Source organism: Lonchura striata, chromosome 22 (genome assembly GCF_046129695.1).
Source record: "Lonchura striata isolate bLonStr1 chromosome 22, bLonStr1.mat, whole genome shotgun sequence".
NCBI lineage: Eukaryota > Metazoa > Chordata > Aves > Passeriformes > Estrildidae > Lonchura > Lonchura striata.
In genome coordinates this window covers 10526690-10554647 of record NC_134624.1, presented here as the reverse complement: position 1 = coordinate 10554647, position 27958 = coordinate 10526690, and the positions used below count along the sequence as shown (strand labels likewise).

The window sequence follows — 27958 nt, the reverse complement described above, 5'->3', positions numbered from 1 at the left end:
GTCCGGCCGGCCACTCTGCGCTCTGTCGGTCTGTCTGTCGGTCGGTCTGTCGGTCGGTGCCTCAGTCAGTCGGTCGCTCTTTCTGTCGGTCGGTCCGTCGGTCCATCGGTCGGTCCGGCCGCTCCGCGCTCTGTCGGTCGGTCGGTCGGTCGGTCGGTCCGGCCGGTCGCTCAGCGCTCTCTCTGTCTGTCTGTCTGTCGGTCGGTCGGTTGGTCGGTCGGTCGGTTGGTCCGGCTGCTCCGCGCTCTGTCTGTCGGTCGGTCCGTCAGTCGGTTGGTTGGTCCGGCCGCTCCGCGCTCTGTCTGTTGGTCGGTCCGTCGGTCGGTCGGTCCGGCCACTCCGCGCTCTGTCTGTCGGTCGGTCCGTCGGTCGCTCTGTCGGTTGGTCGGTCCGTCGGTCCGTCGGTCGGTCGGTCGGTCCGTCGGTCGGTCCGGCCGCTCCGCGCTCTGTCTGTCGGTCGGTCGGTCGGTCGGTCGGTCGGTCGGTCGGTCCGTCGGTCGGTCGGTCGGTCCGGCCGCCCCGCGCTCTGTCTGTCGGTCGGTCCGTCGGTCGCTCTGTCGGTCGGTCGGTCGGTCCGTCGGTCGGTCGGTCGGTCCGGCCGCCCCGCGCTCTGTCTGTCGGTCGGTCCGTCGGTCGCTCTGTCGGTCGGTCGGTCGGTCCGTCGGTCGGTCCGTCGGTCCGGCCGCCCCGCGCTCTGTGGCGGGCGGGGCCCCCCGCGGCCGGTGCGCGGGGCGGCGCTGACATCACGTCGTTAGCATAGGGCGGCCCGCGGCGGCGGCGATGGCCGAGCCGGGCTGCCCGCCCGCCGCCGCCATGAGGCGGCCCTAGGAGCCGGCCGGGGATGAAGCGGGACTCGACCTGCATGGAAGGTGAGCGGGGCCGGGCCTTTGTCCGGGCGGTGCCGCCGGCGGCTGCGGGGCCCCGGGGCCGCCGCCCCCGCCGCCACCGGGCCGGGGCCGCCCCGTCCGCGCTGCGGCGTGCGGGGCTCGGGGCGCGGCGTGCGGGACCGCGGGGACAAGGAGCCGCGGGGGCTTTCCCCTTTCCTGCCTTTTCACGGCTCCCGGGGCGCGGGGGCCGGGCAGCGCAGCCCTGGGCTGCGAGCAGGATTATGCAATTTAAAAAAAAAAAAAAAAAAAAGGGCATTAGTTTGTTTTGTGGCTCGATGTGTTTATATTTTAAACTTCCTAATCCCTCCGACCATCTGGAGGAGCTTTTTTTAGTATCGGTAATTACGGATAGTATCGGGGTCACGGAGGCGCTTGGTAGCGCCCGGCCGCCCTCCCGGGACCGGCGCTGCCCCCCCGGTATTTGCAGCCTTTTTTCCCCTCTGGGGCTGAAGACAGCGGCAAAGCTCACCTTCAGAGTGAGGATGAAATATTCCAGGAGAGAACATTGCGTGTTTGGCAACCCACGCTGGAGAAGTCGCTGTTTCAGTTGTGCCCAGGCCCTGCTCCCGCAGCCCGGACTGCTGGGGGTGGGGTTAGTTCCAGATTTTCTTAATTCAGCATCCTTCTCAGTGGTTGCACATCTAGACAGCTTCAATAGGGCCAAGAGAATAGGTTTTAGGGCAGGTAAGTCAGGGCTTCATCTTACCGCTTTCTAATGTACCGATTAAAAAAACCAAACCATGTAACCCAGTCGTTAATTCAGAGCGTGCCGGCCGCGCTGGAGCCAGGGCAGGGACCGCGCACGGAGCTTTATTTTGCTAAAATTGGATCAGCGAAAGTTGATCACTCGAGAGAGCGACTGAACTCGGAGTCGGTCTGTGAGCGTGGGCAGCGACCGAGACCCTCGTGCGTGTCCCGGCTGCGGTCCCGGCCATCGGGCACATTTTGTTTTGCGGGCTTTTGTTCCAAACTCTTTGTGCAACAACTGGCTGGAGCGAAGGATCCGTCCTCTCCCCGTCCCCACAATGGAGCGGGGCGGGGGTCCCGCAGCGCCCCGCGTCCCTCGGCAGCCCCCGCCCGCCGGGACGCGCGGTCCGTGGGGCGCGGGCCGGGGTCGGGGTGAGGCAGCGGCGGGGCCGGGGCTCCCCTGCCCGGGAGAAGTTGCATTTCACAGATGAGTTTTTGATATGCAAATGGAGATGTGTCCCAGGCAGGGGAAGGGTGATGGGTTTCATCAGCTGCACGCTCTTGATTTATACCGAGCCGAGAAGGAGCAGCTGATGATTTCTGGGTGTTTTAATGGGGGTTTTCTTTTGATTGAACTCCACTTGGGCAGAAACAGAATGAGGGTGGAATAAGAGCGTGAGTTTGAAATTTCATTACTGGAAAGGGAGAGCAGCGTGAGATGCGCTGGCCATTCCTCTAGTGTAGCATTTCTCCTCTTTTCTTTCCAGTACTCACTTGCTGCTTTTTAAAATGAGACTCTCTGTGAGTAGAACATCTTTTTACAGTACAGGGAATAAGGTTGCAGGTTTCCTCTTTCTTTCCCCTCCTGTATTATTATTTTTTTTTTTTACAGGAGGCTTGTCCATTTAAATTAACCTTTCTCCCAGCTGGGCACACAAATGTTTTTGTTTTAGTTCACAGAGGGTTAATTCTATTCAGCTCTCACCAGGGCCGGCCTGATCCGGGGCAGCACAATCTGCTCTTTGAGCCGGGCTGGCCAGGCAGGACGCGGAGCCCTCGCCCGCCTCCAGCGTGGGGCTGGGACCCCCATCTGCGGGGTCGATGGGGAGCAGGAGCGGGACGCCCCGGCCCTTTGTGCGCCGGCCGCGGCTCTGCCGCCGAGCCCGCTGCCGAACCGAGCAGGGGCCAGCGCACAGAACATTTAATCCCTGTGTTCATCGATTATAAGTTAAAAAAAAAAAAAAGGCCCCTGAAGCAAAGGCGCCTGGTTTGGGGGTGGGCTTGTTTGGACAATGCAGCGCTTCACACTGAGGGGGAGTTCCTCCAGTTCTGCGGCTTGAATTTCACAGGATGGTTTTCTTGAAACCAAAAATTGACAATGAAAAACATCCTTAGGAAAAATAAAGGGAAAAAAAAAACAAAAAACAACCAACACGTTTGTTTGTGTTCGAGGCATCACCAGAGGCGAGAGGAGAGTGGGATGCGGTTGGGATTTAAGTAACACATGTGTGAGATCTCCCCCTCCGCCCCCCTCCCCAAACAGCTGGTATTTAGCAGCTTGAGATTTAAACCCAGCTAAAGGGTGCTGCAGAGGGCTGTGATAGGGTCAGTTAATCAAGAAGCAAAAAACTGGCACACAGCTGAAAAGATGTTAAATATACTAATGAATTGCAGTGCTGAGTGTTGCCTGTAATTTTTTCTCATCTGTAAAATATTTTCTTGGCTGTAAATTCATGTTCTGTTGTATAAATGGGAAGTTTTGCCCGTAGCAGCTTTTTTCGTTGTCCCTCTTGCTTTCCAGGCAGGCCAAATCCCAGCACCGTGTGCCCTGGGATTTGGGTGAGGGGTTGTGCCCTCACTTTTGGCCTTACTTTTGGAAATAAAGCCTTTGTTTCTCTTCCATCGTAAAGCCCCACTATGGAAAATCCCCCAAGGCGGCTGCACCAGCACGCTGCCAGGTTTCCCAGGTAAATCTCACCGGGAGCTGGATTGCTGTAGAGTTCCCAGGCGGGTGTGCAGGGCTGGTGTGAGCCCCCGGCAGCCTGGGGACCTGCAGCCAGCGCCCGGTCCCCTCCCGGCTGCTCGCAGGGCTGGCACAGGTGGGAGCAGTGACAGGGATGCGCTGCTCTGCGTCCCCATGCTTCAGTTTATTTGCTGTGCATTTTGGAATCTCATTCACGTGCCGTAGTGCTTTCTGTTTGGGTCTTTGCTATGTGCTTCGGCAGGATTCTTTTTGGAATTTCACAGGAATTTTCTTTAAAAAATTATTAAGACTGCTCATTTTGCTGAGGGCAAAAGGCAGATTCTTGAAAAATATAATATATTGCTTTTACTGTTTGTCTTATAAAACATAGGTGAGGAGTGTTGTTTTTATCTTTTTTACTCCATCTTTTGTGATTCTTGTGTAACATCATCATATTCTTGGAGAATTTACATTGTATGTGGTATGAAACCTACCATGACCTCTGAAAACAATACATCCTTTAATGTGGCTTCGGGGAGGGGCTAGCAAGGGAGTAGCCATAAAAATCTTCAGGGTTCAAGATGAGGTTGAGATTTTTGTGAGTGCTTTTGTCGTAGCAGCAACTGTTTGATTTAGTGGCCCCTGCTACAATGGGTAGGGAGAACAAAGCCGGAATATCCCGTGTATGAGTTTGTTAAATGTAAGACCCATCAGGAAAATTCGGTAGAGGGGTCGGGGGGAAGCTTCCTCAGCTCTCTCTCTGAAATAAAACAGGTATTTTTAAAAATTCTTACCCATTGCTTTGTGCCCTAATCTGTGTTGTCTTGTGTAGCGTTTGAAACCAGAGGAATCAGTGAGATGAGAGGTGACAGAGACAGGGAGGGGGGAGGGCTTATTCACTTAAAAATCTGTTCTGATATTTTAGTGAAATTTCAAGGTTAGGGGACTTCAGAGCACCCTCAGTGCAAAACTGCTTTAGATTTGCTCGTGCTTTGCCATTTCTGTGAAGTTCTCTGTGGTTCTCTCCCATCCTTCACCCACACATTATGCGGGGTGAAAACTGGCAAAGGTCGGGAACGGCAAACCCGTGGGCACGGAGCAGCAGCGTGGGCCTGGCCGTGGTCCCTGCAGGGTTTTTTTAGATATCTAAACCCCTAGGACTTTCTGTAGAACATCATTTTTCATCTCCCAGTTGTCGGTGGGGAGCACCTCTGTGGTCCCTGGGCTCTGTCTTTGTTCCCGGGGTGTGATGCTGCTCTTCCAGCTCTAACCTGGAAAGCCGAGGGGCAGTTTCTGCTGGAGGTGTGTGCGGTTCCCGTGGCCAGGGGCCATTCACAGCATCTCCCCTTCGGCTGGGGAGATGGGCACGGCGAGGGAAGGGTTCTGGTTCCTCCTGCTTTAATCGCCCGTGCTCCCCACCCTGCCGGGGTGACGGCCCTATTCTTCCCGCAACAAGAAAAGCCGTGCCTGGGAACGAGCCCTCCGTGAGCGGCCAGCGGGGCTGCCCGGCTGGAGGGAGCCCCGGGGCCGTGCCCTGCCTCCGGCCGCGGCTGCTGGCCGGGATTTTGGGCACGGCCGGAGCAGGGGGAGGCCCGGGAGTTGAGCTCAGGCTGAGCTAAACCCTGCAGATACAGGACTCCTCTGTCCTGGCTAATCCCCGGCCCCCTCCCCGCGTTTATCAGATTGCTGAAGGTGGAGATTATGCACTTGGTGGCTACAAAGTCATGTTTAGCTGCCTCCCTTCAGAGATGCTCAGATAGCCCCACTCCTGATCTGCACCCACATTCCTTTGGGTTCAGCACATACCTGAGGTGGTCTGCCGTGTGAAACTGGGAATGTTTTGGTGCGAATCAGGAATGTTTCTTCACTTAAAGTCTGTGTTTCCTTTGTTCATCCCTTTATTTTAATGTTTTGCAACAGTGAAATTTGCAGAGCGGTGCAAATGTGCATGCTATGCATGGCAAACCTTTTAGAGATTAACACAGATTGGTTCTGGTTTCTGCTGGGTTTAAGCTCTGGAGAAAGCTGCTTGTGAGTAGGAGCAGCTGGTTTAGATTTTTGTTTGGCTTGTGTAACTGAAAACTGGTTTAATTTCTGGTCCCAATACATTTGGCTCATTCATTTCTCTTGCATTCACATGTGCTGCAGTAGTAAGAAGCTGCACCCTGGTTTGTCAGCTTGCTTGGGCTTTACTGAGGCTAGAGAAGACTTCACTGTGACTCTCTGCTGCTCCGAAAATCCATCCTGCAGATAAACGCCTTTGTCTCAGAAAACTCCCTGCTCAAATCTAAATGAGGAAAGTCAGGCTTGGTGTTGTGCTGAGCGAGTTTGACTCAGCTCATCTGCACAAGCCAGTGCTGTGCCAAGGCTGGGGAGGGTCTGTGTCCAGAGAGGGGCAGTGGGTGTGGGCAGCACCCCAGGCACGCCGCGGGTTTGTGCAGCTGTGGCTGCCCAGTCTGAGCTCCCCGCTGGCTCCCAGGCTGCATGGGGGGCACGGGAAGCTGCCGTGCCCTGCTCCGTGCCCTGCTCTGTCCCCAGGCAGCCACAGAGAGCCCGTGCCACCTCCTGGGTCCTGCCTGGGCCGTTTCTGCCCCATGGGCAGTGGCCCTGCCCTGCCTTCAGGCCGTGGAGCACCAGAGACAGCCTGGTTTAACCAGCATCCCTAGGAGGGTGTGATGAGTGGTTCCGTTCTCTTCTCAGGGCCTGCCTCAGCCAGGGTGATCTAGTCACCTGGATAGTGCCTCTTTGGCAATTGGGAAAGCAACCCCATGGAGAATACTGGAATACTCCATATTCCTGTGTCCCTGAATGTCTTTGAAGAGCTCCTGCCTTTGCAGTGCAGATCTGTTTGCAACTGTTGGGATTTTAATGGGTTAAAACACAATATGGGAGCTGGGGGCAGCTTGGCCTGGTGTGCAAGGAGTTAAACTGTTGAGCTGTGAAACATCTGCTACAGGAAGAGCTGCTGGTGAAACTTGCTGGCATTATTTTAAGCATAGCTGACTTGGTTGAAGTGAGGTTTAGGCCTCCCTGTGCAGTTTGAGGTGATGAGATTCTGGGTGAGCTGCCTGGGTCTCTTCACTCTCGTTTACTTCTTCCTTTCTGTTTGTCATCCCTGTCTGGACATCTCACCGAGACGAGCATCATCTCTGCTCTCTCCCTCAGGCGGTGGTAGAGTCTTAAAATACTGAATTTAATGTGACAGCTCCTGTTGCGGAGAGCCCTGAAATTTACATTTTTAGTCATCCAAAGGCTTTTCAAAGATTTGGAAAAGGATCAGTAAAATCACACGGCTGTGGCTTAGCTGTACGATGGTTTCTGTAACGATGTTCTCTTGGGTTCTGGGCGGTGGCTCGTGCCCCTGGAGCCTGTGAGATGTGACAGGATTTCACAGGCACTGGTGTCTGCCAGGCTTCTGTATTTGCACACCCTGCTCTGTGCAGCTGAGGTGGGACATTTCAGAACCCTCTTTTCCCCATTGGAGTTTCTGTCCCACTCTGCTGAGAACAGCAGGAAGGTCCATGCAGGCTGCTGGGGAGAGCCCCAGGGGACCTGCCTGGCAGTGGGGAAGGGAAGGATGGGGCTGCCCCTGGGGGATGGATCCTCAGGAGAAGGATGGAGCTGCCCCTGGGGGATGGATCCTCACAGGCAGGATTGGGCTGCCCCTGGGGGATGGATCCTCAGGGGAAGGATGGAGCTGCTCCTGTGGGATGGATCCTCACGGGAAGGATGGGGCTGCCCCTGGGGGATGGATCCTCAGGAGAAGGATGGAGCTGGCCCTGGGGATGGATCCTCAGGAGAAGGATGGAGCTGGCCCTGGGGATGGATCCTCAGGAGAAGGATGGAGCTGCCCCTGGGGGATGGATCCTCACAGGCAGGATTGGGCTGCCCCTGGGGGATGGATCCTCAGGGGAAGGATGGAGCTGCTCCTGTGGGATGGATCCTCACGGGAAGGATGGGGCTGCCCCTGGGGGATGGATCCTCAGGAGAAGGATGGAGCTGGCCCTGGGGATGGATCCTCAGGAGAAGGATGGAGCTGGCCCTGGGGATGGATCCTCAGGAGAAGGATGGAGCTGCCCCTGGGGATGGATCCTCAGGGGAAGGATGGGGCTGGCCCTGGGGGATGGATCCTCAGGAGAAGGATGGGGCTGCCCCTATGGGATGGATCCTCAGGGGAAGGATGGGGCTGGCCCTGGGGATGGATCCTCAGGGGAAGGATGGGGCTGTCCCTGGGGATGGATCCTTATGGGCTCGCCGTGGCTGCCCCTCAGTCAGACCGACCTGACAGAAACGGGGGCTCCTCCTCAGCTTCCCTCTTGCCTTGCAGATGAGCGGGTGGATCAGCGAACCTGCCTGATCTGCGGGGACAGGGCCACGGGGCTGCACTATGGCATCATCTCCTGCGAGGGCTGCAAGGGCTTCTTCAAGAGGAGCATCTGCAACAAGCGCGTGTACCGCTGCAGCCGGGACAAGAACTGCGTCATGTCCCGCAAGCAGCGCAACAGGTGCCAGTACTGCCGGCTGCTCAAGTGCCTCCAGATGGGCATGAACCGCAAAGGTAACACCACCTGGCCTCGGGGCAGGCACCGAGAGGGGACAGGGCCACCGTGGGGCTGCCCCTCCCTCGGCTGCCCCTCCCACGGCAATTCTGCCTCCGAAACTCCCGGCAAAAAAAAACCCCCGAAACTTCAGCAAAATCGTGCAGGGATTAAAAATCATGCGCATGTACTAAGTTCTGAGCTGCTTCATTCCTGTAAGGAGGAAAAAGCTGGGTGAATTGAAAGCACGTATAAATATTTTGAGAATATTTGTATTTACACTGAGCCAAGTGATCACTTTTTCCATGCTTCAATCTACTAACGAGGCAAAAATTAAAGCAGGTAAACAGGCTTTTAGAATGCCAAGGGATCTTACCTGTTTGCTGTCGTGGTGCTCAGACCAGCAGCTGCTGCCCACGGGTGAGGTGTGAGGGTTTTCCCTGATCAGCAGCTCTGGCTGGAGCAGTTGTGGTCTGGGTAAGGGACAGCCACCCCTGACCCCCACGTGTGCAGAGGTGATGGAACGCTGTGGTGGCACCTCCAGGATGGACAGGCTGAAGTAACTCAGAAATTAGTAATAAAGAACGGGCTGTGGTTGATTTCGGTGTCACGTCTCCACTCCTCACTCCAGTGTTTCACGTGTTTAACCTCTGGAATTGCTGTTACCCGTGAAAAGCAGGGATTCCTTGCTTTGCTGTGCTGCCCTGGCCGTGCAGTGAGGCAGGGCAGCGGCCACCCCGCTGGCCACAGCCCAGTGTCACCTCATGGCTTTGCAGTGTCACCTCATGGCTTTGGATGTGGCTGTTGCTGCCCTCTGGGCCACCGCTCACGCGAAAGCCGCCTGTGAACGGCACAAAAACATCACAAATTCACTGCAAATCCACCGGGATCTGCCTTAGGAAATGCATCAGGGCTGAGATGGGAGAGCTGTGAGCAGGGGCTGCACTGTGGGTCTGGGGGCGCTCAGAGCCCCTCACCGGGGGTCGGGGGTGTTCCGTGGGTCTGGGGGCAGCTCAGAGCCCCTCACCGGGGGTCGGGGGTGTTCCGTGGGTCTGGGGGCGCTCAGAGCCCCTCACCGGGGGTCGGGGGTGTTCCGTGGGTCTGGGGGCAGCTCGGAGCCCCTCACCGGGGGTTTGGGGGTGTTCTGTGGGTCTGGGGGCAGCTCGGAGCCCCTCGCCGGGGGTTTGGGGGTGTTCTGTGGGTCTGGGGGCGCTCAGAGCCCCTCACCGGGGGTCGGGGGTGTTCCGTGGGTCTGGGGGCGCTCAGAGCCCCTCACCGGGGGTTTGGGGGTGTTCCGTGGGTCTGGGGGCGCTCAGAGCCCCTCACCGGGGGTCGGGGGTGTTCCGTGGGTCTGGGGGCGGCGCGGGTTCCTCACCTGGGGGCCGCGCTCACCTGCGGGGGCGCAGCGCCACCTGCCGGCCGCGCGCCCGCCCGCTCCCCTCCTTCCTTCTCTTCCTTTTCCCTTCCCTTTCCCTTCCTTCTCCGCTCTTCCTCTTCCCTTCCCTCTCATCTCTTCCCTTCCTTCTCCTCTCTTCGCTTTTCCTCTTCTTTTTCTCCTTTCCTTTTTCTTCCAACAACCATGTGAATTCCACTCCCCACCGGTGTCTCTGCCACGGCCAGGCAGCCCTGAAGGCCCTCGGTGTTGGGTTCTGGAGCTTTCTCTTCCTGCCCTGGTGCCCAAGTTATGGCATTGTGGGGTTGGAAAATCCCTTCAATATTAGGTCTAAATACCATAATTTTTTAATTCAGCTAAGGTGCAGAGCTTAGCATTGGTAGGAAAACCAGCTTTGAGGAGACTGGCTGTCATGCAGCCTAGCCAGGACCAGCACCAGGATGATATTCCATCTGTATTTGGGAACCATTCTTGAGGCCTTTTTGATGGACCACCAGCAAAAACATTCCTACATTTTGTTGCAGGTGTAAACGATTGTCTGCTAAAATTATGCTTTGAAATCAAAAGACCAAGATAATTTATGCCCAGGGCTCATAATGGAATGAGCAGCAGGGAAGCTTCTAAATCACAGTTAGTGGTAAAATATCTTGGAAAATGAGAAAAATTCCCCCAGAATTCCTGTAGTTACAGTAAGTTAAAAAAACCTAAAGGGGATAACAGCTAGCTATGACAGCTTTTTTTACTTTTTATTTTTTTAAAGTGAGAAGCTGCTATTTTTTTTAAAGAGCTTTCATAGGAAATGAGCAGCCAGTGCTGTGCATTGCTCGGGTCGGTGGCTGGGGTTTGGGCAGGCACAGTTCAGGTCCCCTGGCCCTCTGCTCTGCGCTGCTGAGGCACTCCCTGAGCTGCAGGAGCAGCCTCGAGGAGGATTTGAGCTGTGGCTTTTCTGGGACAGAAACTTTTGCTGAAGTGTTGTGCCATTCTCTGCTCCGGGAGGGCCTCCTGCAGCCCCTGTGCCAAGCAGGGTGAGGCCGTGCAGCAGCAAGGTCACCGTGCAGCTGGGGAGAGCCTCCTGCCAAGCCTGGCCAGGTCGTGCTGGGAAAGAGATGGGCCCTGATAAACAGGGAGCAGGGCTGCCACTGGCCTCTGCAGAGACAGGCAGAGGAAAGGGCAATGCTCCAGGTTCATCCCCTTAGCTGGATTTCACTGCAGCTCCCTGGAAATTGATTAAAGAGCCTTAGAAATGCAGCTGAGATATGAGGCTGCCCCTCTGAAATGCAGCTGTGCAGCTTGGGGTGGTAACTTGAGTTTTAAACAGTGGCTTTGCAAACAACCAGCAGGGTCAGACCAGCATCTCCCCTCTGTTTTCTGTGGTGGCTGGAGATGTGAGCCTCTGAAGTGAGAGCAGGGTTAGCAGCCAGCAGTGCAGGGCTTCGTGTCTGTGGTGGTGTCTCTCTGGCTCTGGGTGGTGGAGTTGGATGTGCTGGCCTCCACATCTCATTTTCCAGCAGTCCTGGGCATTCACTGGATTATTTCCAGGGGTTAGATGGGGTTCCTTACCATGTGCCACTTCTCAAATGGTGCTGGAATTAATTGTGATAAAGGATTGCTATTTCTTCATTACCTGTCACTCAAGGAGCACAGGAAGAAACTAAAATCCTCGAGTAATGCTTGTAGGCCTGTTGATGTGTCTGTGCCTTTTGGGGTGAGAACCGTGGTGTGTGCTCCTCAAGCACTGGAGGTTTCTCCATAAACTTCTTTAATGAAAAATAAGAATCTTTTAATGCTTAAAAACTTCTTTCAACATAAGTAGGTATCTGCTTATGTACTCTGGGAATGCCTGGCAGTAGTGTTCCTCACTGAGGTTCGGTTGTATCTTTCAGCAATCAGGGAGGATGGCATGCCAGGAGGCAGAAACAAAAGCATCGGACCTGTCCAGGTGAGCACGTGTGGCTGGCCCTCCGTGGTTCCCTTCAGCCTTTGGTCCCCTGGCCAAGGCTGGGCTGGGCTTGGTGGAGCCTCCATCCCCCCTGGCCGTGCCTCCTGCTGGCGTGCAGGGCTCTGGCTCTGTCAGGAGCTGTAGATTGGTGGAGCTGGGTGCTGCCTGTCCCAGGGTGCTGCCCGGACACACGGACAGGCTCGCTGCACCCTGTCCTTTGTGAGCCACACAAGGACGTCTGTCCCTCCACGCCTCCCGTAAATCTCACTCTGCCTGCTGCAATCCCTTCAGCTGTGGTAAGCAGGGCACCAGTAAATGTCTGTCTGATTGATGGCCCAGCTTGTCCAGAGGTGCCTTGTGAAGCGCGAGGGAATTCAGCACAGCAGCTCGTGCCGTGCTCCTGAGAAATGATGGCCATTTCCAGCTGGCTTCTGCAAGAGGGGTCTTTTAAAAGTTTACTGTTTATTTTAGCAAAATAGAAATAACACTGAAAGCAATTTCTGTGAGTGTGAGTGCCTGGGAAGAGCCCTCAGCCCAGCCCAAAGCGTGAGGAGCCAAGCGAGCACCGCTCTGCCCTGCTGGGCAGTGTCAGACAGCCTGCCTGGAACCACACAAACCTGTTTCCTGCTGTTTGCATTAAGGGACATACACAGAATTAAAAAAAAAAAAAAAAAAAAAAAAAGCCTCTAAATTTTTGTTGCATTTCCCCATTAGAGGTGGAACATTCCTCCAGGAGCATGCCCAGCACTTTCTTGAAACTTCATATTACAGTGAACTCAATGTTACAATTTTTTTACTCTATTTTAGCTTTCTATATGTTGCTCTCTAGAACTTAAGTATTAGATGCTCAATTACTACTTCAGGTGCCACCTGGTTCTTATCTGGAGGAAAATAGGGAGCTCTTGTCTCCCTGTAAATGTTTTCCTGACTGATTTTATATGTGTCACCTTGCCTCTCTTGATTGCTTTATCAAACCAGAGCCTGCCCCACCTCCCGTTTGCCATTCCCTCTGCCAGTCCTGACTGATGTTCCCAATGCACTGGCCTCAATTACTCCCAGGTTTTTCACGGTGTGACAGTGGCTGATTTACAGCTCATTGCCACGTCCATCTGACATCATCTTTTCATGTGTCAGTTCCTGTCTGCTGTGCTCCCCTCACTTGAACGGTGCTGCTGGAGCTGGAGGTCACCACGATTACCTGTAAATAGAATTTTCCATGTGTGTTGTTAAATGCAGAGGAAGGATGTGGTACCTGCAGGGGGGTGGGAGGGTCAGCCCTGTTAGATGTGCCTGAAAAAGATGTTTGCAAACAGAAGCTCTGCTTTTCTGTTCCAAGCCAAAGTAACCATTGTGTCCTGTGTTTGACAGATATCAGAGGAAGAGATTGAGAGAATTATGTCTGGGCAAGAATTTGAGGGAGAGGCAAACATGTCATGGAGCAACAACGGAGACAGTGACCATAGTTCCCCTGGAAATGGAGTTTCTGAGAGCAACCAGCCTTCACCTGTTTCTACTCCATCTTCAAGGTGGGAATGACCTCTGGAAGAATTTGGTGTTACAGAAATCTTGGATTTCTTTCCCTGAGTGATACTTGGGGTCAATGTAGGTAAAACACACGTGTGCATCTTTGTGTAAACTGGTCGTGCAGCAGGTTCTTACCTCTCTGATTGTGTTCTAAGACAAACAGTTACCAGGTTGAAGAGAATTGAACTGGGAAATGAGATGTTTGTGAGCAAAGGAAGGCGATCTTGAGTTACAATTATATTTAAAATATACCTCAGTTTATATTGTTTGTGTTTTCTGCAGATCTTGAGAACTTGATCACCTTTCATTGCTCATTCTGCATAAGCTCTTTCTCTGCACTGTGCTCAGATTCTGAAAATAAAACCATTTATGTTAGTAATTGGTGGTGTTATGTTAAAGTTGGCTGCTGTGAGTGCAAACCTCCTGATGCAGCCTTTGATTGTGAACACAGCAAGAATCTCAGACCTGATCCCATCTGCTTTCAGTCACAGCTTAAGCTTGGCCTTGTTTGTGTTCGCTGTCTGTGTGGGTACTTAATGTACAGTCCTAAGGTCTGGCCCTGTAAGGAAGCCGGGGTGGAAAGGCTGGGCACAGGTGGGTTGGGGTTTCTGCTTGGCTCCCTGAATGGCAGCTCAGCAGCAGCTCCCAGATCTCCATCACGTGGAGCCAGTGCCAGCCAGGCTGGGTGTGCAGCCGGTGCACACCCGGCTCTTTCCAGGGCATTAAACACAAGGGCATTTCCACTCTGTTCGCTTTCCCCGTTTCTGGTAACACTTCTGGTGGAGCTGGGCGCGACATTCGATGCGTCAGGCGGGGTTCTGGGGCTGTACTGAAGAGCTTTTCCTTTTCCAGTAGGTCCGTGGAGCTGAACGGCTTCGCCGCACTCAGGGATCAGTACCTGGGCACGCCGGTGTCCACGCACTACCAGTACCTGCCGCACCTTTTCAGCTACTCGGCGCACTCGGCGCTGGTGGCGCCGCAGCCGCGCAGCCTGGACCCGCAGTCGCACGGCCTCATCAGCCAGCTGCTGTGTGCCGAGGACCTGGAGCCGCTCGGCACCCCCATGCTCATCGAGGACGGGTGCGTGGGGCGTCCTCGGGGCGAGCAGCAAGCCAGACCCCGTCCCCCCGGGCTGGGGCTGGGGCGCGTGGGCCAGGCTGCGTGGTGTGGCCAGTCTGGGTGCTGGGTGACCCCAGGGGCCACGAGGACTCCCTTAGCCCCTGCCCGGGCAGGGTGGGTGCTGGCCATCGTGGCTCCTGTCACCAGGTGACACCCACTCCCTTCGGTGTTTGCCGTGTTCCCCGTCAGATGATGTCATTCAACGTTTTTAATGTTTTTCTGTCTTTGTACTAACTGTGCCCGCAGGTATAAAGTGACTCAGGCAGAGCTGTTTGCGTTGCTGTGTCGTCTGGCGGATGAATTGCTTTTCAGGCAGATTGCTTGGATCAAGAAGCTGCCGTTCTTCTGCGAGCTCTCCATCAAGGACTATACCTGCCTGCTCAGCTCTACGTGGCAGGAGCTGATCCTGCTCTCCTCGCTGACTGTTTACAGCAAGCAGATCTTTGGTGACCTTGCCGATGTCACCTCCAAGTACTCTCCCTCTGACGACGAGCTGCACAGGTGAGATGGGCTGAGCTCAGGGCAAGGCAGCGAGATCTGGGGATGAGGAGCCATGGGACAGGTGTCCTCTGACCACCTCCTGGGACAGGGCACTTTACCTGGGGCTGTTTTCCTTTTCTGTGTTTAGGGAACAGTTGCTCCAGGCTTAGAAAGCACACCATGGTTAGTCAGTGCTGAATCACGAATTCCTTCTACAGGGAAGGGCACAGTAATATGTGGGGCTGTTTGAATTCCATGCAGCAATGCTCTTGTCCCCAAACAGAGCCCTACAAGCCACCTTTTTATGAGGAAGGTAAAACTAACCAATGCTTTGGGTAACCCTGACACATAGGAAAGAAAGCCTTATTTAAAAACCCTTAGGGCCGGTGGAAAGGTTGTTCGCATAGCTGGTTGTCTGCATTATCAGTGTTGATTATTAATTGCTATTTCATTGTTTTGATTAGATAAATTCAAAGATGTTGCAACTTAACTCTTGTTTTTTCTATGGTACAGACTATCTGATGCTCTGAGGAACCTGCCTTTCATTTATCATGTTAGTCAGGGTGTTGTTTTTTGGTTTGGATATTTTATTTTGTAGTCTTGCTGTCAGACAGATTCTTCTTTTGGTAGTAGAGTCCCAATCTCACCATCCTGTGGCAGAACAGGTAGGATTTGGAGAAACTGCTGCCCGTCCTCCCTTTAAACACCTGCCCTTTGCTCTCTGCCCTTGCTGGGCTCACGATGCTGCTGGAGTCAGCAGGGAATGTCTGAGGAGCAGGGATTTAAAACATTGCTGTGGTCCTCGGCCATTGCAGCGTCTCGTGGTTCTTGGGGGCTCCTTTGTGCATCTGTTGTGACAAGCAGAGGCGCTGGCTGGCTGAGCCCATGGTGGGGAGCGGGGAGCTGGCCCCAGGTGTCTCATTTCCTGGGACAGGTTGCTCTGCGGCGCTGCTCTGCACAGCCATTCATCGTGCATCTGGTGCAGCTCCTGCGAGGAGCACTGAGGGTCATAGAAAACCACAATGACACTTGTTCCTGCATTCAGCTGTCCTTTTGTTCCTGCTGTCCTGGTCAGAGCCTCACAAGAGAAGTGTTTGTTTCATTTTGAGTTTGTGATAAATACAAGCGAGAGGTAAGACAACGAGACAAAGGAGGAATCCTCGCCCTGCAGAAACCGGCAATTCAGAGCTGGTCGCCTTGAAGGTCCTTCAGAGAAGATCTGTGCACATGGATGAAAATAGGTGTTCTTGGGAGAGGAATGCTTCTGCAGTCTCCTCTTGTGATTTAGCTTTTCAAGTGTCATTAATTGTCATTAGTAACCTGGGAGAATGCACACCCAAAAAGCCATTTAGCGGGAAGCTGCACAGATGAGGGGTCTGGAGCTCCATGGCTCCCTCTCACTGGTCTTCGTGGTCCCTCAGCCGTGGCTTGGCTGTCTCCAGCAGCAGTGGGATGGCTCATGGGTATCAGTCTCCCTGTCCAAAGCACTCGTGGAGTATCTGGTCACTCTGGATTTGAGAGGGACCCTTTTGGAGAGGTGTCCCATTTGTGGGTGTTCTCAAAGTGCCCCCGGCTCCTCTGGCATTGATCAGGAATGACTGCAAAGGGAACTTCATTAGAGCTCACACCTGGTTGGAGAAATCTCACTGAGCAGGGATGGTCTGGCACTTCAGGGTTAATTTCTGCTCTTAACAAAATGACAAGAGCAGTGCTAAAGCATAGGTGACAAACAAAGGCATAGAATGAACTCCCCAGCCCCTTTGTTTTAATTGTTTTGAACAACTGGCTAAATGTTCTGTTTGCTTGCTAGATCAAATGTTTTCTTTTATTGTGCTGTTTTTCTGAAGATGAATATGAAATTAATAGACTCCTGACCTCCCCCAGCACTCCTGATAGCGCTTCCCTTCCCCCTCCTCCCCAGCTGATGCCGACAACTCCCAGCCAGAAACTTGCCTGGTGTAAACTGTGAGGAAAGTGTGTGGAGGAGTCAGTCCTCAAGAAGAAATAGGGCTGTGAAAAACAGAACAGCTTTGTTTGAAAGGGGGAGGAAAGAATGTGCAGAAAAGTAAGACAGTTCAACTGCAGGAATGAGAGAAGAGCTCTCCTGGATTTATGAAGTGATGAGTGGCTGGTAAAAATGTGCATGCTCTAAAAACAATTAAACCCCACAGATGACTGAGTGGTCTTTGTGCTCATTAACTTCTTGAGCTTTGCAATCTTGCACCTGCAAGATTTTTGATGTCAACTGGAGAGCAAGAAAACTTGTACAACTTTAGATTAGCCGACAAGGCTTTCATCACTTACAATATTACTTTCTTGAAGAACTGACCTGGAGTTCAGACAGCTTGTTTTCTCTTCGCAGAGGTTAAACCCCACCATGCATTTTACAAAACTTTGAAGTAAACAAACACACATGCCAAAATAAGGTATTATTCAGTGAAAAAGGTTCTATTTCTGTTCTATTCAGAGATGGCTTGCTGGCTGTGCTCTTATTCTTTGTGCTGCACAATGCCAGAGCACGCTGAAGCTTCCCGAAACACTTCTGTCCCACTTCTGAGCGCTTCTGCAATATATGCCTGCTTTGAAGCCAGGGCTGTTGCTGTGAGATGTGTTCCCAAGAGGCTGTTCTGGCCCTGGGCAGGCGTGGGATGGTCTGGAGATGCCTGCAGACACTCACAGCCCTCCACACCCTCCCACTCTGCTCCAGCCTGGTCCTTCCCCATGGCTTTTTCATGGTGCACACGTGGGGTATTTCTCCTGGTGAAGTGTGGCACCCTCTTTAGCAGGAGGACCTCATTCTGCACCCACAAAATCTCCATCAGGCAATTTTCCAGGAGGTTTTGGGGTGTTCTCTGTGCATCGGTATGCCCTGTGGTGCCCATCTCTGTCACTGGCTTTGCTGCAGATTCCTGGCTCTGTGACACCTTCTCTGCTGTCAGAACAGGCTGGTGGTGAAGTGAATCCAAGAGAGGTTTTCCCTGCAAATGTCTAGATTGTGAGCTCCCCATCCCTGGGGCAGGCAGGATAGGGCTCCGAGTAACATGGTCTAGTGGAAGGTGCTCCTGCCCTTGGCTGGGGAATGGGACTGGATGAGCTTTGAGGTAATTTCCACCCAAATCATTCCATGATTCTATAATTCTGCATTTGTACTGAGACATTTTCTTCCTTATTTTTTGGCACCAGCAGACTTTGGGCAGTTTTGATGACTTTGTTTTTAATTCTCTTGCGACATGTTAAAATCTCTGAAGTTACTTTAGTAAGCTTCCTGCCTTCGCTGTCCAGTCCATGTGCTGTGTGTGCTGATGTGATCTCTCCCCCCCAGGTTCAGTGAAGAGGGCATGGAGGTGATGGAGCGGTTGATCTACCTCTTTCGCAAATTCAGCCAGCTGAAGGTCAGCAACGAGGAGTACGCCTGCATGAAAGCCATCAACTTCCTGAACCAAGGTGAGGCAGAGAGGAGCTGCCAGCCCCACTTGCTCATTTTTATGCTTCAAAGGGTGAATTTGCAAGCCTCGTTCTTCTCTTTTTAGAGTTTTTTCAGACTCATGACAATGTTTACCTTCAGGATGTATCCTTAAGGTTTCTTAGCTGGGTTCCTACTTTTTAGGTTCTGTACCCAAATCTCTTCACAGTGACAGGTAATCACAAATGAAGTATTTACATGCAGGCCATGAATTCAGCCTAGGAGAGGGCTGTATCCTCCTGTTGATTAAGCAGCATAGTAAAGCTGGCAGTTCAGGCTCCCTCAAGACCCTGGGCATTTCAAAATCCACGCAGAGACAAATGCTCAGTGAATAGTGTTCAGCTGTAATTTTGGAAATAAATGTCCCCAAAGTCTTTTGTGCTGTGAAAGATAGTTGCAGTCTGTAAAAATGTGCTGCGGGCTCCCTCCTCCCCCGCTCATTTCCAGAGGGAGATAATGCTGACACTTCAATCTGTGCCGGGCTGAGGTTCCGGTTTGCTTCCCTGGGCAGTTTCCTGACACTGGATAATGCACTTCTCGAGCTGTCTCCATTGTTTTCCAAAATGTATTTTCATTAACTTCCTGTCTTCTTTTATTTTTAGTTGGAGTTTGCAATTTTTTATGTGAAATACCTGAGACTTATTTTTAAAAGCCAGCTTTCGGGCAGTAGCTCAATGCCTCTTCCGTCAGATGCTCTCCCAGCACCGAGCCTGCCCCGCAGCTTCCTCGCTGCCGGGCTGGGTCCTCCCCAGGACCTGCCAGTGCTGCTGCTCCCGCTGCCAGTGGGGCTTCCTGCCTGTCCCTCTTCCCTTTCTGTGTGCTGCCTGACGCTGGCAAAGCTAAATTTAAAAACAAGGACTCGACGGGTTTATAAAGCTCCCGTGACATGATTCCTAAGCAGGTGGGGAGAAATGTGATAATATCTTTAATTATAGAGCTGAGTGCTGTCCTCAGCCAAGATGATAGAGCTAAAATGAATGTGTTCCTGTCTGAGGAGGTGTTTCCCTGATCTGCTCTGAGGACCAAAGCCTGACACCTGGCTGTGTTGTGCCAGGCAGGGATTTCAGGTTGCTGGGGCTGTTCTCTCCAAGAGCATTCCTTGAGCTGCAGGTGACCAATGTAGGACATTAGCTGTTCTTTTCCCAGCCTTTTGTGGAGGGAAATCCTGGATCCAGACACACATATAAAGACACATCCATGATGCAGGCACAGCAGAAGGGGAAATGGGAATTTTAGTATTGATCTAACTGGGTGCTGGAAGCCAGTCTCCAAAGCAGGGACCCAGATCAGAGTGACAGAAATCAGTCTGTCAATGGAGAAGCGGCAGTAAGTGCGAGGCTGCTGTTCTTCTGAGATGTTTTTTGTCACGTTTTCATTGCTCTAATTGTGTCCCTTTGCAGATATCAGGGGTCTGACCAATGCCTCCCAGCTGGAGCAGCTCAATAAGCGGTACTGGTACGTTTGCCAGGACTTCACAGAGTACAAATACCCCCACCAGCCAAACCGCTTCCCGGATTTGATGATGTGTCTGCCAGAGATACGCTACATTGCAGGTAACTTCTGAGCGCTTCTCCCGCTGGCAGCAAGTGATGAAATTTGCTTCTGAAGGATAATTAACTTACTGCAGCCAAATTCTTGTGGACTTTGGTCGAGGATGTTTGTGTGGGACCATTTCTTATCAGGGCTTCTGCCCATCTTTAAGCCCATCCTGTTACCCTGAGCTCATCCAGTCTGAGGGGCTCTTAGCAAGGTGTCCTGGTGATGCTGGTGGGCACAGGGTTAGTGCCACTTGGGGAAGAGATGCCTTGCTCCAACCTGACACTATTTAAACACATCGTTCAGTCTCGCCTTATTCTTCTTTCACTCCCAGCTGGGGGGCATTTTGTCTCAAAAGGGTGTAATCCTGCTTTGAGTAATTATCTCATCAGAATTAGGGAGATCCCTGAACTGAGCAGAAAGTGATCAGCAGAGTTCAACTGGATCAGTGTAACCCCCAGGTTTCCTCACCTGGACCGCAGAAATCCGCAGGTGAATTCTCAGCTGCAGTTGTGTTGCAGATTACATCTCCAAGGCCTAGTGTTGCTAAAACTGTTCCTGAATGTTATGGCAATGGGAGATGCCTTCCTCCCTGTCTCAAGGCTCCATATGCTTCATCCTACTCCGTCATAATGAACTAGATAATAATCTCAGAGTAGCTTTCGTAATTTACTCACGGAGATCAACAAGGGGGTTTGAGGTGAGATGGGATTTAGCCTTTCCCACTTTCTGTAAATACTTCTCCTTTGTGGAGAAATCATTTTGATCTGACTTTGCCCATTTATTTTGCTTTCTATTCAGTAAATAAATAATATTGTGTCCAAATGCATATCAAATGTCTAATGTAGTTGTAGGATGATTAACTGTTTCTGTGAAAGGTTCAAGGTAAAACTGTCTCCAGTGCTGCTGGCTTAGGTGTCTCTGAAATCCGATTCAGTTGTAGCTGCTGATTCTGGTTTCTTTCTTACCAGGAAAAATGGTGAATGTCCCTCTGGAGCAGCTGCCTCTCCTGTTTAAGGCCGTTCTACATTCCTGCAAGACGAGCATGAGCAAAGAGTGAGCGCAGCTGGCCCCGGCCGTGCCTGACGCTGAGCCAGGGGCCGGCTCACCCGGGAGAGGGGCAAACGCCATCCAGGCAGGAGGCAGGGCAGTGGGCCTCCCTGCCCTTGTAGCAAGAATACTTTTTGTTTGTTTTTGTTTTTTTACTCGTTTTCCTATATATTTATTTCACGACAGAGTTGAATGTATGATCTTCAACACGATGCACATGGTTCTGTAAGAATGCAGCAGATGCATTCTCCAGCAGTTTACAGAATGTGAAGATGTTTAATGTTACAGTGTTTGTTAGGGTTAGTTCTTTTGTATTTGGGGCTGGGGACCGAGATGACTAAGACTACCTCAAGGAGAAGATGCTGTTCAAGCACTGCTCTTTCCAAGATTTGCATCCAAAGCGTTTGTTGATGTTGACAGAGCAGATGTTGACAAAGATGTTAGTATCCCAAAGGGACGACTTTGGAGAAGTGGGTGCTAGAGAAGTGCCAAGCTTTTTCTTTGATTTTAAAAAGGCAGGAGTGGAGAAGAAGTCTGTCTAGGCAGTTGGTTTCTTTTCCCCTGGCAGTTTCCAGATGCAGGTTTCCAGTGGGATGGCAGTGCTCTGAGGATCTCCCTGGCCCTGTCTTGTCTGGGGAGCTGCAGGTGGGGTCTGCCCCAGCCCCTCCTGGCCAGTTGCCCTCTTACTATTGCCACAACACCTGCCAGTTCCTCTGAAATTGTGTTCCTGCAGTTCATAACAGGCTCCTGGCATTACACAAAGGTGTTCCTGTTGCTAGAGATGGCAAGGACTTTATCATCACTTCCTTAAAATCCATTTTAGGTTTACAAAAGCACGAAAAACCTACTTAGAGAAGAGACAGGATTGTCCCTGTTAATGCTTCCAACACGGTACCTGAGACTTCTGCATTGCAGCAATCCCCGTTTTGGGAGCAGTTAGTGTGTCCTGTGTTGAATGGGGCCTGTGTAGTGGGGTGAGGGACTCCAGTGTCCTCTGGCATGGCTTTCTCCGCTGGACTCGGGGAATGGGTGTTCTATAGTTAGATCCTGCCAGGACTGCCCTGTTCCTTGTGGAATCCCAGGAAAAACTACATTACTGCTGTACTTGGTTACCTGTTGTGTTCTAGGTGTTGCAAGGCTTGGATTTTCCATCTCACAGGCTCTCCACAACTCCAGAGGGTTTAATGACAGCTGATTAGCTGATTGAGTGATTGCTAGGTGCTGATGTTTAGCTAAACTTGGGCATTCTCATGAGTAATTTCATGATTTCCTGCTCATGATGGGGAGGTTGGATGAGATGCTCTTGATCTCATCTCCTTCATTAGGAATTATATCAAAGACTGTCACTCTCCTAAACAGCCTTGGCTGGATTTCCTTCCCTGCCTACTTAGATGTAAATCTGGCATTCACTTAGAAAGGTGGCTCCTCGATAAGTGTTTGAATGCTGGTTTAAGAATACTTGTGGAAACAACTTCTGTTCCTTCAGGGTAGGAGGGACGAGTCGCTACCCTCTTGTCTTTCCCCGGTGGCAGCTGCGTGGCACAGAGCAAGCACAAGGCTGCAGCTGCTGTGCATGAATGTGATGGTGAGCAGGAGAAATCTCCCCTTCCCCAGAGTCGTCCTTCCCTCCCTCCCTGGCCCGGGGGGTGCTCCCTGGTCGCAGCCCGAGGGTCTGTGCCCTGCTGGTTTGGCACGGCCCGGTCAGTGCCGGTGGCTGCGGCCGCACCGCGCCAGGGCTCTGCTGCTGCCCCACCGCGGGCATCCCGCTCGGGCATCTCCCAGCTCAACGGTTTCCCTCTTCTAAGAGTCCATAGCTGTTCATTTCTCATTATTTAAACAGGATGTTACGGGTAACAGCTGCTGGGCATGGCAGCGGCTCAGCTCGGTGGAGCTTCGCACCCAAAGGTGGTTCCATAAATCTCATTTACTTCCTGACAGTACAATGAGACACGTGTGTATTCTCAGGAAAGCCTTCTGCATACAGCCAATACCTCACATGTTCAGGGGAAGATTTTAGTGTATCTGTTTGTAAGTTAGAATGTATTTCTCAGCTTTTGAGTTTAATTTCCAAATAGCTTGATATGATCTTTTTATTACGGGTTATTTCTGGCTTGCTGTTTTATACACTCAAGGAATTGTTAAAATTGCATAGGAGTGATTTTATTCTACAGTTACTGAATTATTATAATCTGTTGATGAATAAGTGTTCTAATTAGTGTACATAAAAACAGTCATCTTGTTGTCAGCTACCCAACAGAAATCTATTGGGTAATCTGTGGTTTTTCAAAATAGCCTCCCAAAACTAATGCTGTACCAGCAACAACCAAAAACTTAAACTCGGTTATGATGACAAACAGACATGAATGTTCCACTTTCTGTTGTAGAAAGCAAATTTTACGAAGGTTGATTGGCAGCAGTATCCGTTCCCAAATACACATTTGCCATAGGGAGTAGAAAATCCTTCCTGAACTGACAGGTAAGGAAGCAGCAAACAGACCAGATGGAATCACTGGACAGTCATTCCTGATATCTTCTGCACCAAGTCCTCTAATGACTTGTGTTTTTTAAACAGGGTAATGTGAATGTGTTGCATTGCAAACTCAGGTATAATGAGAAGGTAGGAATGTAGCTAGAGACGTAGAGGTGTTAGGTAGATGTATTTGTGAATTTGGTTTGAAGGACACCCTGGAAAGGTTGGAATTTTCATTCCATTCTTCATGTAACATTCAGTTTACAGGGACTCATATTTTATTTGTGCTTAATGCTACTAGGGGGAAGTTCATTATCTTTGGTATCTATCTGCTCTTGCTTATCTGACCTTCTGTCATAGAGAAATCTATCAACAATAATAGTCTTTGGTAGAATTTTCTGCCATGACAAGTCAATTTTTATCCCCGATTTGAAAGATAGATTGGCTGGCTGACCCCCTCTTCTCCTTCAAAGCGTCTGTGCAGATAGAAAGCCGAGGAGTTACTTTTAATCCCAGCAGAGATGTGGGACATAAATTTGAAGTGCTCAGGGGAGGCTGCCGAGGTGCAGCTGGAGGGTCCCGCTCGTGGGGCTCCGTCCCAGGTGAATGCCAGACCCCGGGGCCTCCAAAACCTTCTGGAAGTGAGGGAGTTTTCTTCCCCTTCAGCTCAGGCTCCTGCCAGCTGGGCTGAGCCTTGACCCCTCTGGCTGCTCTCTCTTGCTGCTGGGTGCCTTGGTGGCCTCATCCCCAGCCATGCAAAGGCTCAAGTGCCTCTGCTGCTGTCCCTCCCCTGTGCCAGCAGGATCTGCCCTTGCTCCTCAGGCTTCTGCACAGACCCACAGCCACTTCAGGTAAAGGAGTTTAAGTCTTGTCCTTCAAACCAACTTTAAAAAAAAAAGAAAACACTTGAATTTCTTTTATCTTTACTACATTTTTTAAAAGGAAAAAAAAAGAAAAAAAAAATCTCCTGTGAATGTGCTATTTCCCATTAATTCTTTCTTCCTTCTTGGTTTTGATTTGAAGCTATGAAGCTCGGTGTCTGTGAAAATGTTGTTATTTCTCAGGATAATAAGCGGCAATCATCCCTGCCACATGAAAGGCAGGAGAAAGGGGGAAACTTGGGGAACTAGTTAAAGTATGAAACTAATTTTTAAGTTGTAGATGATGTGTAAATGGAGGGGAGTGCATAGCTATCAGTATCAAGCTGTGGTGTTTCTCTGGGTACACAGTGTGTTGTTTCAATGCACAGAAGCTCAGGGATAAGTATTTAAAATGTGACCCAGAGAAACCCTGGTTTTGATGTTGCAACAGTTGCTTCTTTCCCCACTTGTCTGGAGGACCCGCTGAGAGCTGAGCAAAGCCCCATATGGGGATTTTGGGGGAAAAGCTTTGGGTTTGGCTGTGGGAAGTTTGCCTGCTGAAGGCTCAGACGTGGTGCTGTGGGCAGAGCATCCCAAAGGTGCACGGGGCTGTACGAGGCTGTGCCCTTGTGCCACCCAGCAGCTGGGGACAGCTCTGTCTGTGGGGCTCTATTTCTGCATTCCCTCATCCCTCTGCCCTTGCTGTTAAATGTTTGACTGTTCATGGAAAGGGGAAACAGAAATTTCCCATTGTGTCCCTGGCAGCCAGTTGCAGGGCCCTGTACTCTGTTACTTATGAATTCTTAATTTTCATCGGTGCAACTTTCTCACTATGGTTGTAGGAGCAGTCAGACAGTTTGAGAAGGGCACTGCTGTGTGACTCTGGTTGGGTTACAGCTGCTATGAGTGTCCAAACAGCCCCATCCAGCCATACACAGGGCCAGCACTGAGAGTCAGCAAAAGTTTTAAGGGCTGAAACCCCCTCCCAGCACCCTCAGCTAGAATCTGCAAATTTGAGTTTAAACCAGCCTTGCAAAAAGCTGGGGAAGCCAATCCAGGCAGTAACTTTCCCTTGGAAAAAAAAAAAATTAAAAATAGCTCCTGTGAGCTGCCCTCTGACAAGTCTGTGAAAGAAGCAACATGGTTCAGTGGAAGAAATGCCCCCAAGGGCAAAAAGAAACAGAAATTGAGACCAGATGACGATCAACCTTAACAAAGCCTTTTGTGATTCATTGTTTTCTTTCAATTTATAAAATGTCTTGTAATAGTTGATAACATTATTGACTCAATTTCCATAACTAAACTACCTCGTGTGACATCCTGTTTATCATCTCAAAGGGATTGTGTGAAAAACTAAACACTGCCAGTGTCTGTTGCCAGCGAGGAACAGGGGCCGTGATTGCTGGAGTTGTGTTTCCTGGGGTTGGCTCCTGTCACTGCTGTGTGTCCTGTCCCTCTCTGTCCCTCCCTGGGGACCGTGTGGCTCATGGCAGTTTGGGTTTTGGCGGTGCCCATCCAGCCACAAGCCTGGTGCAGAGGCTGCCTGTGTAACCTGGCACCTCCCAGGACCTCACAGCTCCTGGTGTGCCCGTCCTGGGCAGCCCGGGGAGGCAGCGGGTCGGGTTTGCTGCTTGTGTCAGCCCCTTGCTGCTGTGAGGGATGTTCCCAAGAGGGTCAGTCCCAGCTGCTGGCTCCTTCTTGGTGGCGTTCCCAGTGATGGTTTCTCCCGTTCATTTTTCCCACAATCCCTGTGTAAATCAGGGAAGCAGGATGTTGCTGCAGCGTGGCACATGGTGAGCATTGGCACACTCGGAGCTGGGGCTGGGGCAGGAGGATGTGCCCGGCCCCGTGTCACCGCGGGGGAACGGGCACCGGCAGCTGCCCCCTCACCGCGCTACGACCAAATGAATGTTTCTGCCGGCGGCTCCCGGCCTGCCCCGCTCCGCTGCTCTGCTCTGGGACTTGACTACCTGTGGAAATGTGACCAATAAGTGTTGAATGCATGTTTAGTGAGTGTTTAGCTGTATGAACTAATAAATGTGAAATGTTCTGCACTGCTGGTGTTTCCAGGCTCTTTGTGCCTTCCCATTTTGGGGCTGGCTCTCTCAGGGTGGGGGAGTCCAGCGCTGCCCTGGGTGGTGGCTGTGGCCCTGCCCTGCCTGCTGCTGTGCTCCTGGAATGGGCTGTGGGTGTTGAGAAGGCCTTGGGGCTGCTGCTGTGGCTGGGAACTGGGATAAGGGCATTGTGCCACACGGGATTTATTCCTGGTGAGGGGGCCCTGAAGATCAGCAGTGGTGGGGCTCCCTGGGAGGTGGCAGAGGTGAGGTGATGGGTTTGTCCTCACTTTCAAAGGAAGCTGGAGCCACGCAGAGGTGACAAGGCAGCCTCTCCCCTCACCCCACGCTGGCACGAGGCACTGTCTGGAAAGCCAGGCTGGAGTGGGAAAAGTACCAGCACCTTTTAATTTTCAGCTCAACCCCTACTGACCACTGTCTTTTGATTAGAGCTCTGCTTCCTTTTCATCTCGGTGCTCCGGCGGGTGACAACTGCCACAGCCCCGTGTGCGCGGCGCAATAGTTTATCACCGAAGGCCAGCGGCTCTATGAATTCAGAGCCAGCGCAGAACAAATCACGCTGTCACTAACGTCAAACTTGTTAACCTGATCTTTGGTGGATCACTAGTGTCAACATTGCATGGGACATACATTATCGGGCCCAAGGACTTAGGGAGATGTGTTTGTCAGGCTGCTCTGTCACAGTCCCACTCTTGACCTTCGCAAAGTAACTTTCAAGGGTAAGCTGCTTTCCTCTTGACAGGAGTGGCTGTTCCCAGGAGTGTGTCACCCCATGGGCACTGGCTGGGACGGGGCTGTGGGGTCAGCTGGGTCACCTCCCTGCAGAGGCGCAGTCAGTCCAGCAGTGGGTGACAGATCTGCTGGGATGGTCCTGTGGGGCCTCTCACAGAGTTGGGGAAGGCTCTCCAATGTCCACCCTGCCCATGTCTATTCCATGAGCTCTCCCCATCCTGTCACCAACAGCTCCCACATCTCTCCTCATCCCTTCCCTAGTCATTGTCCATTTGGAGTTCACACCTGAAAACCAGAGTTCTGAGTGCAGCAGACTGGTGGGTCTCCACTGTCTGGTCCATCACAAGTCTCTCACATCTCAGTGTGCCAAGTGTGGACACTTCCAATGGGGTTGGTCACCACTGCAGAGGTCAGATGAAGGAAGGATAGGTCACCATGGGTGGCCTGGATGTGTGCTCTAGGTAAGCTCCTGTCCATGCTTCTGGGGTCAATTGGGATTTTCAGTACCTTTATTGGGGTGGTGGATCCCCTCCCTGCAGGCTGCCACGAGTAGGAGGGGAGCAGTGCCACGGGCTGGGTGCTGGGGTCCAGCAGGTTGTAACTGTGCTGGAGAAGATGCCTCATGTCTGGGGGGACTCTGAGGCGAATGCTGGGTCTGTGCTCCACATCACTGTCCTCATGGGCCGACCCTGCTAATCAGCTGTGAAAGAGAGAGAGAAAGCTGGAGAGAAATCCTTCTCTCTGCTAACCTCATCACAATAAAGATTCCTATAAAGAGCTCTTATCCTTGAAGAAAATGAGGCACATAAGCAGGAATAGTAAACAAAAGGCTGTCATTTTGACCCAGGAGTGCTTCATGTTGTTGGCAACTTCCAAGAGGAAACATAAAGAGAGGCTGCATCCAAGTCCCAATTATGCAGAACTATGTGACTGATATGTCAATGAGTCCCCCCGGGAGGAGACCACCAGCACTTCCCAGTGCTGCCTGCACAGCATCTGCACCCGCCGCCATGGCCGGGCCGCCCGCGCCCCGAGCGAAGGCGTGTGTGGCATCGGAAGAATGCGGGGGACAAGGTAATGTCATGGGGAACGCTATCGCCAAAGTCCTCGCCGCACGCGCATTATCAGCGCGGGCCCTGGAGTCAGGGACTGCGGGCAGCGGCGCTTGGCGAACAGTAGCGCCGGCCACACCTGCTGCAGGCACGCTCCGGGAACGTGGCGCAGGCAGGAGGGCTGCCCCGC

General features: G+C 52.1%; 1 protein-coding gene across 1 annotated transcript; it reads left to right on the top strand.

Moving 5' to 3' along the window:
• The first annotated feature begins 759 nt into the window (after window positions 1-759).
• On the top strand, window positions 760-25963 carry NR6A1 (nuclear receptor subfamily 6 group A member 1). Its single transcript, XM_021543698.3, has 9 exons — window positions 760-869; window positions 7865-8095; window positions 11352-11407; window positions 12776-12933; window positions 13784-14011; window positions 14297-14551; window positions 17853-17974; window positions 19394-19546; window positions 20501-25963. The coding sequence occupies exons 1-9, from the start codon at window positions 842-844 to the stop codon at window positions 20587-20589; spliced, it is 1320 nt and encodes a 439-aa protein (XP_021399373.2). The 5' UTR covers window positions 760-841; the 3' UTR covers window positions 20590-25963.
• The last annotated feature ends 1995 nt before the right edge of the window (window positions 25964-27958 follow it).

Coding starts and splice junctions, on each gene's coding strand:
- NR6A1 (XM_021543698.3), top strand. CDS start 842: ATGAAGCGGGACTCGACCTGCATGGAAG. Junction 870..7,864: donor GGACTCGACCTGCATGGAAG/GTGAGCGGGGCC, acceptor CTTGCCTTGCAG/ATGAGCGGGTGGATCAGCGA. Junction 19,547..20,500: donor AGAGATACGCTACATTGCAG/GTAACTTCTGAG, acceptor CTTTCTTACCAG/GAAAAATGGTGAATGTCCCT.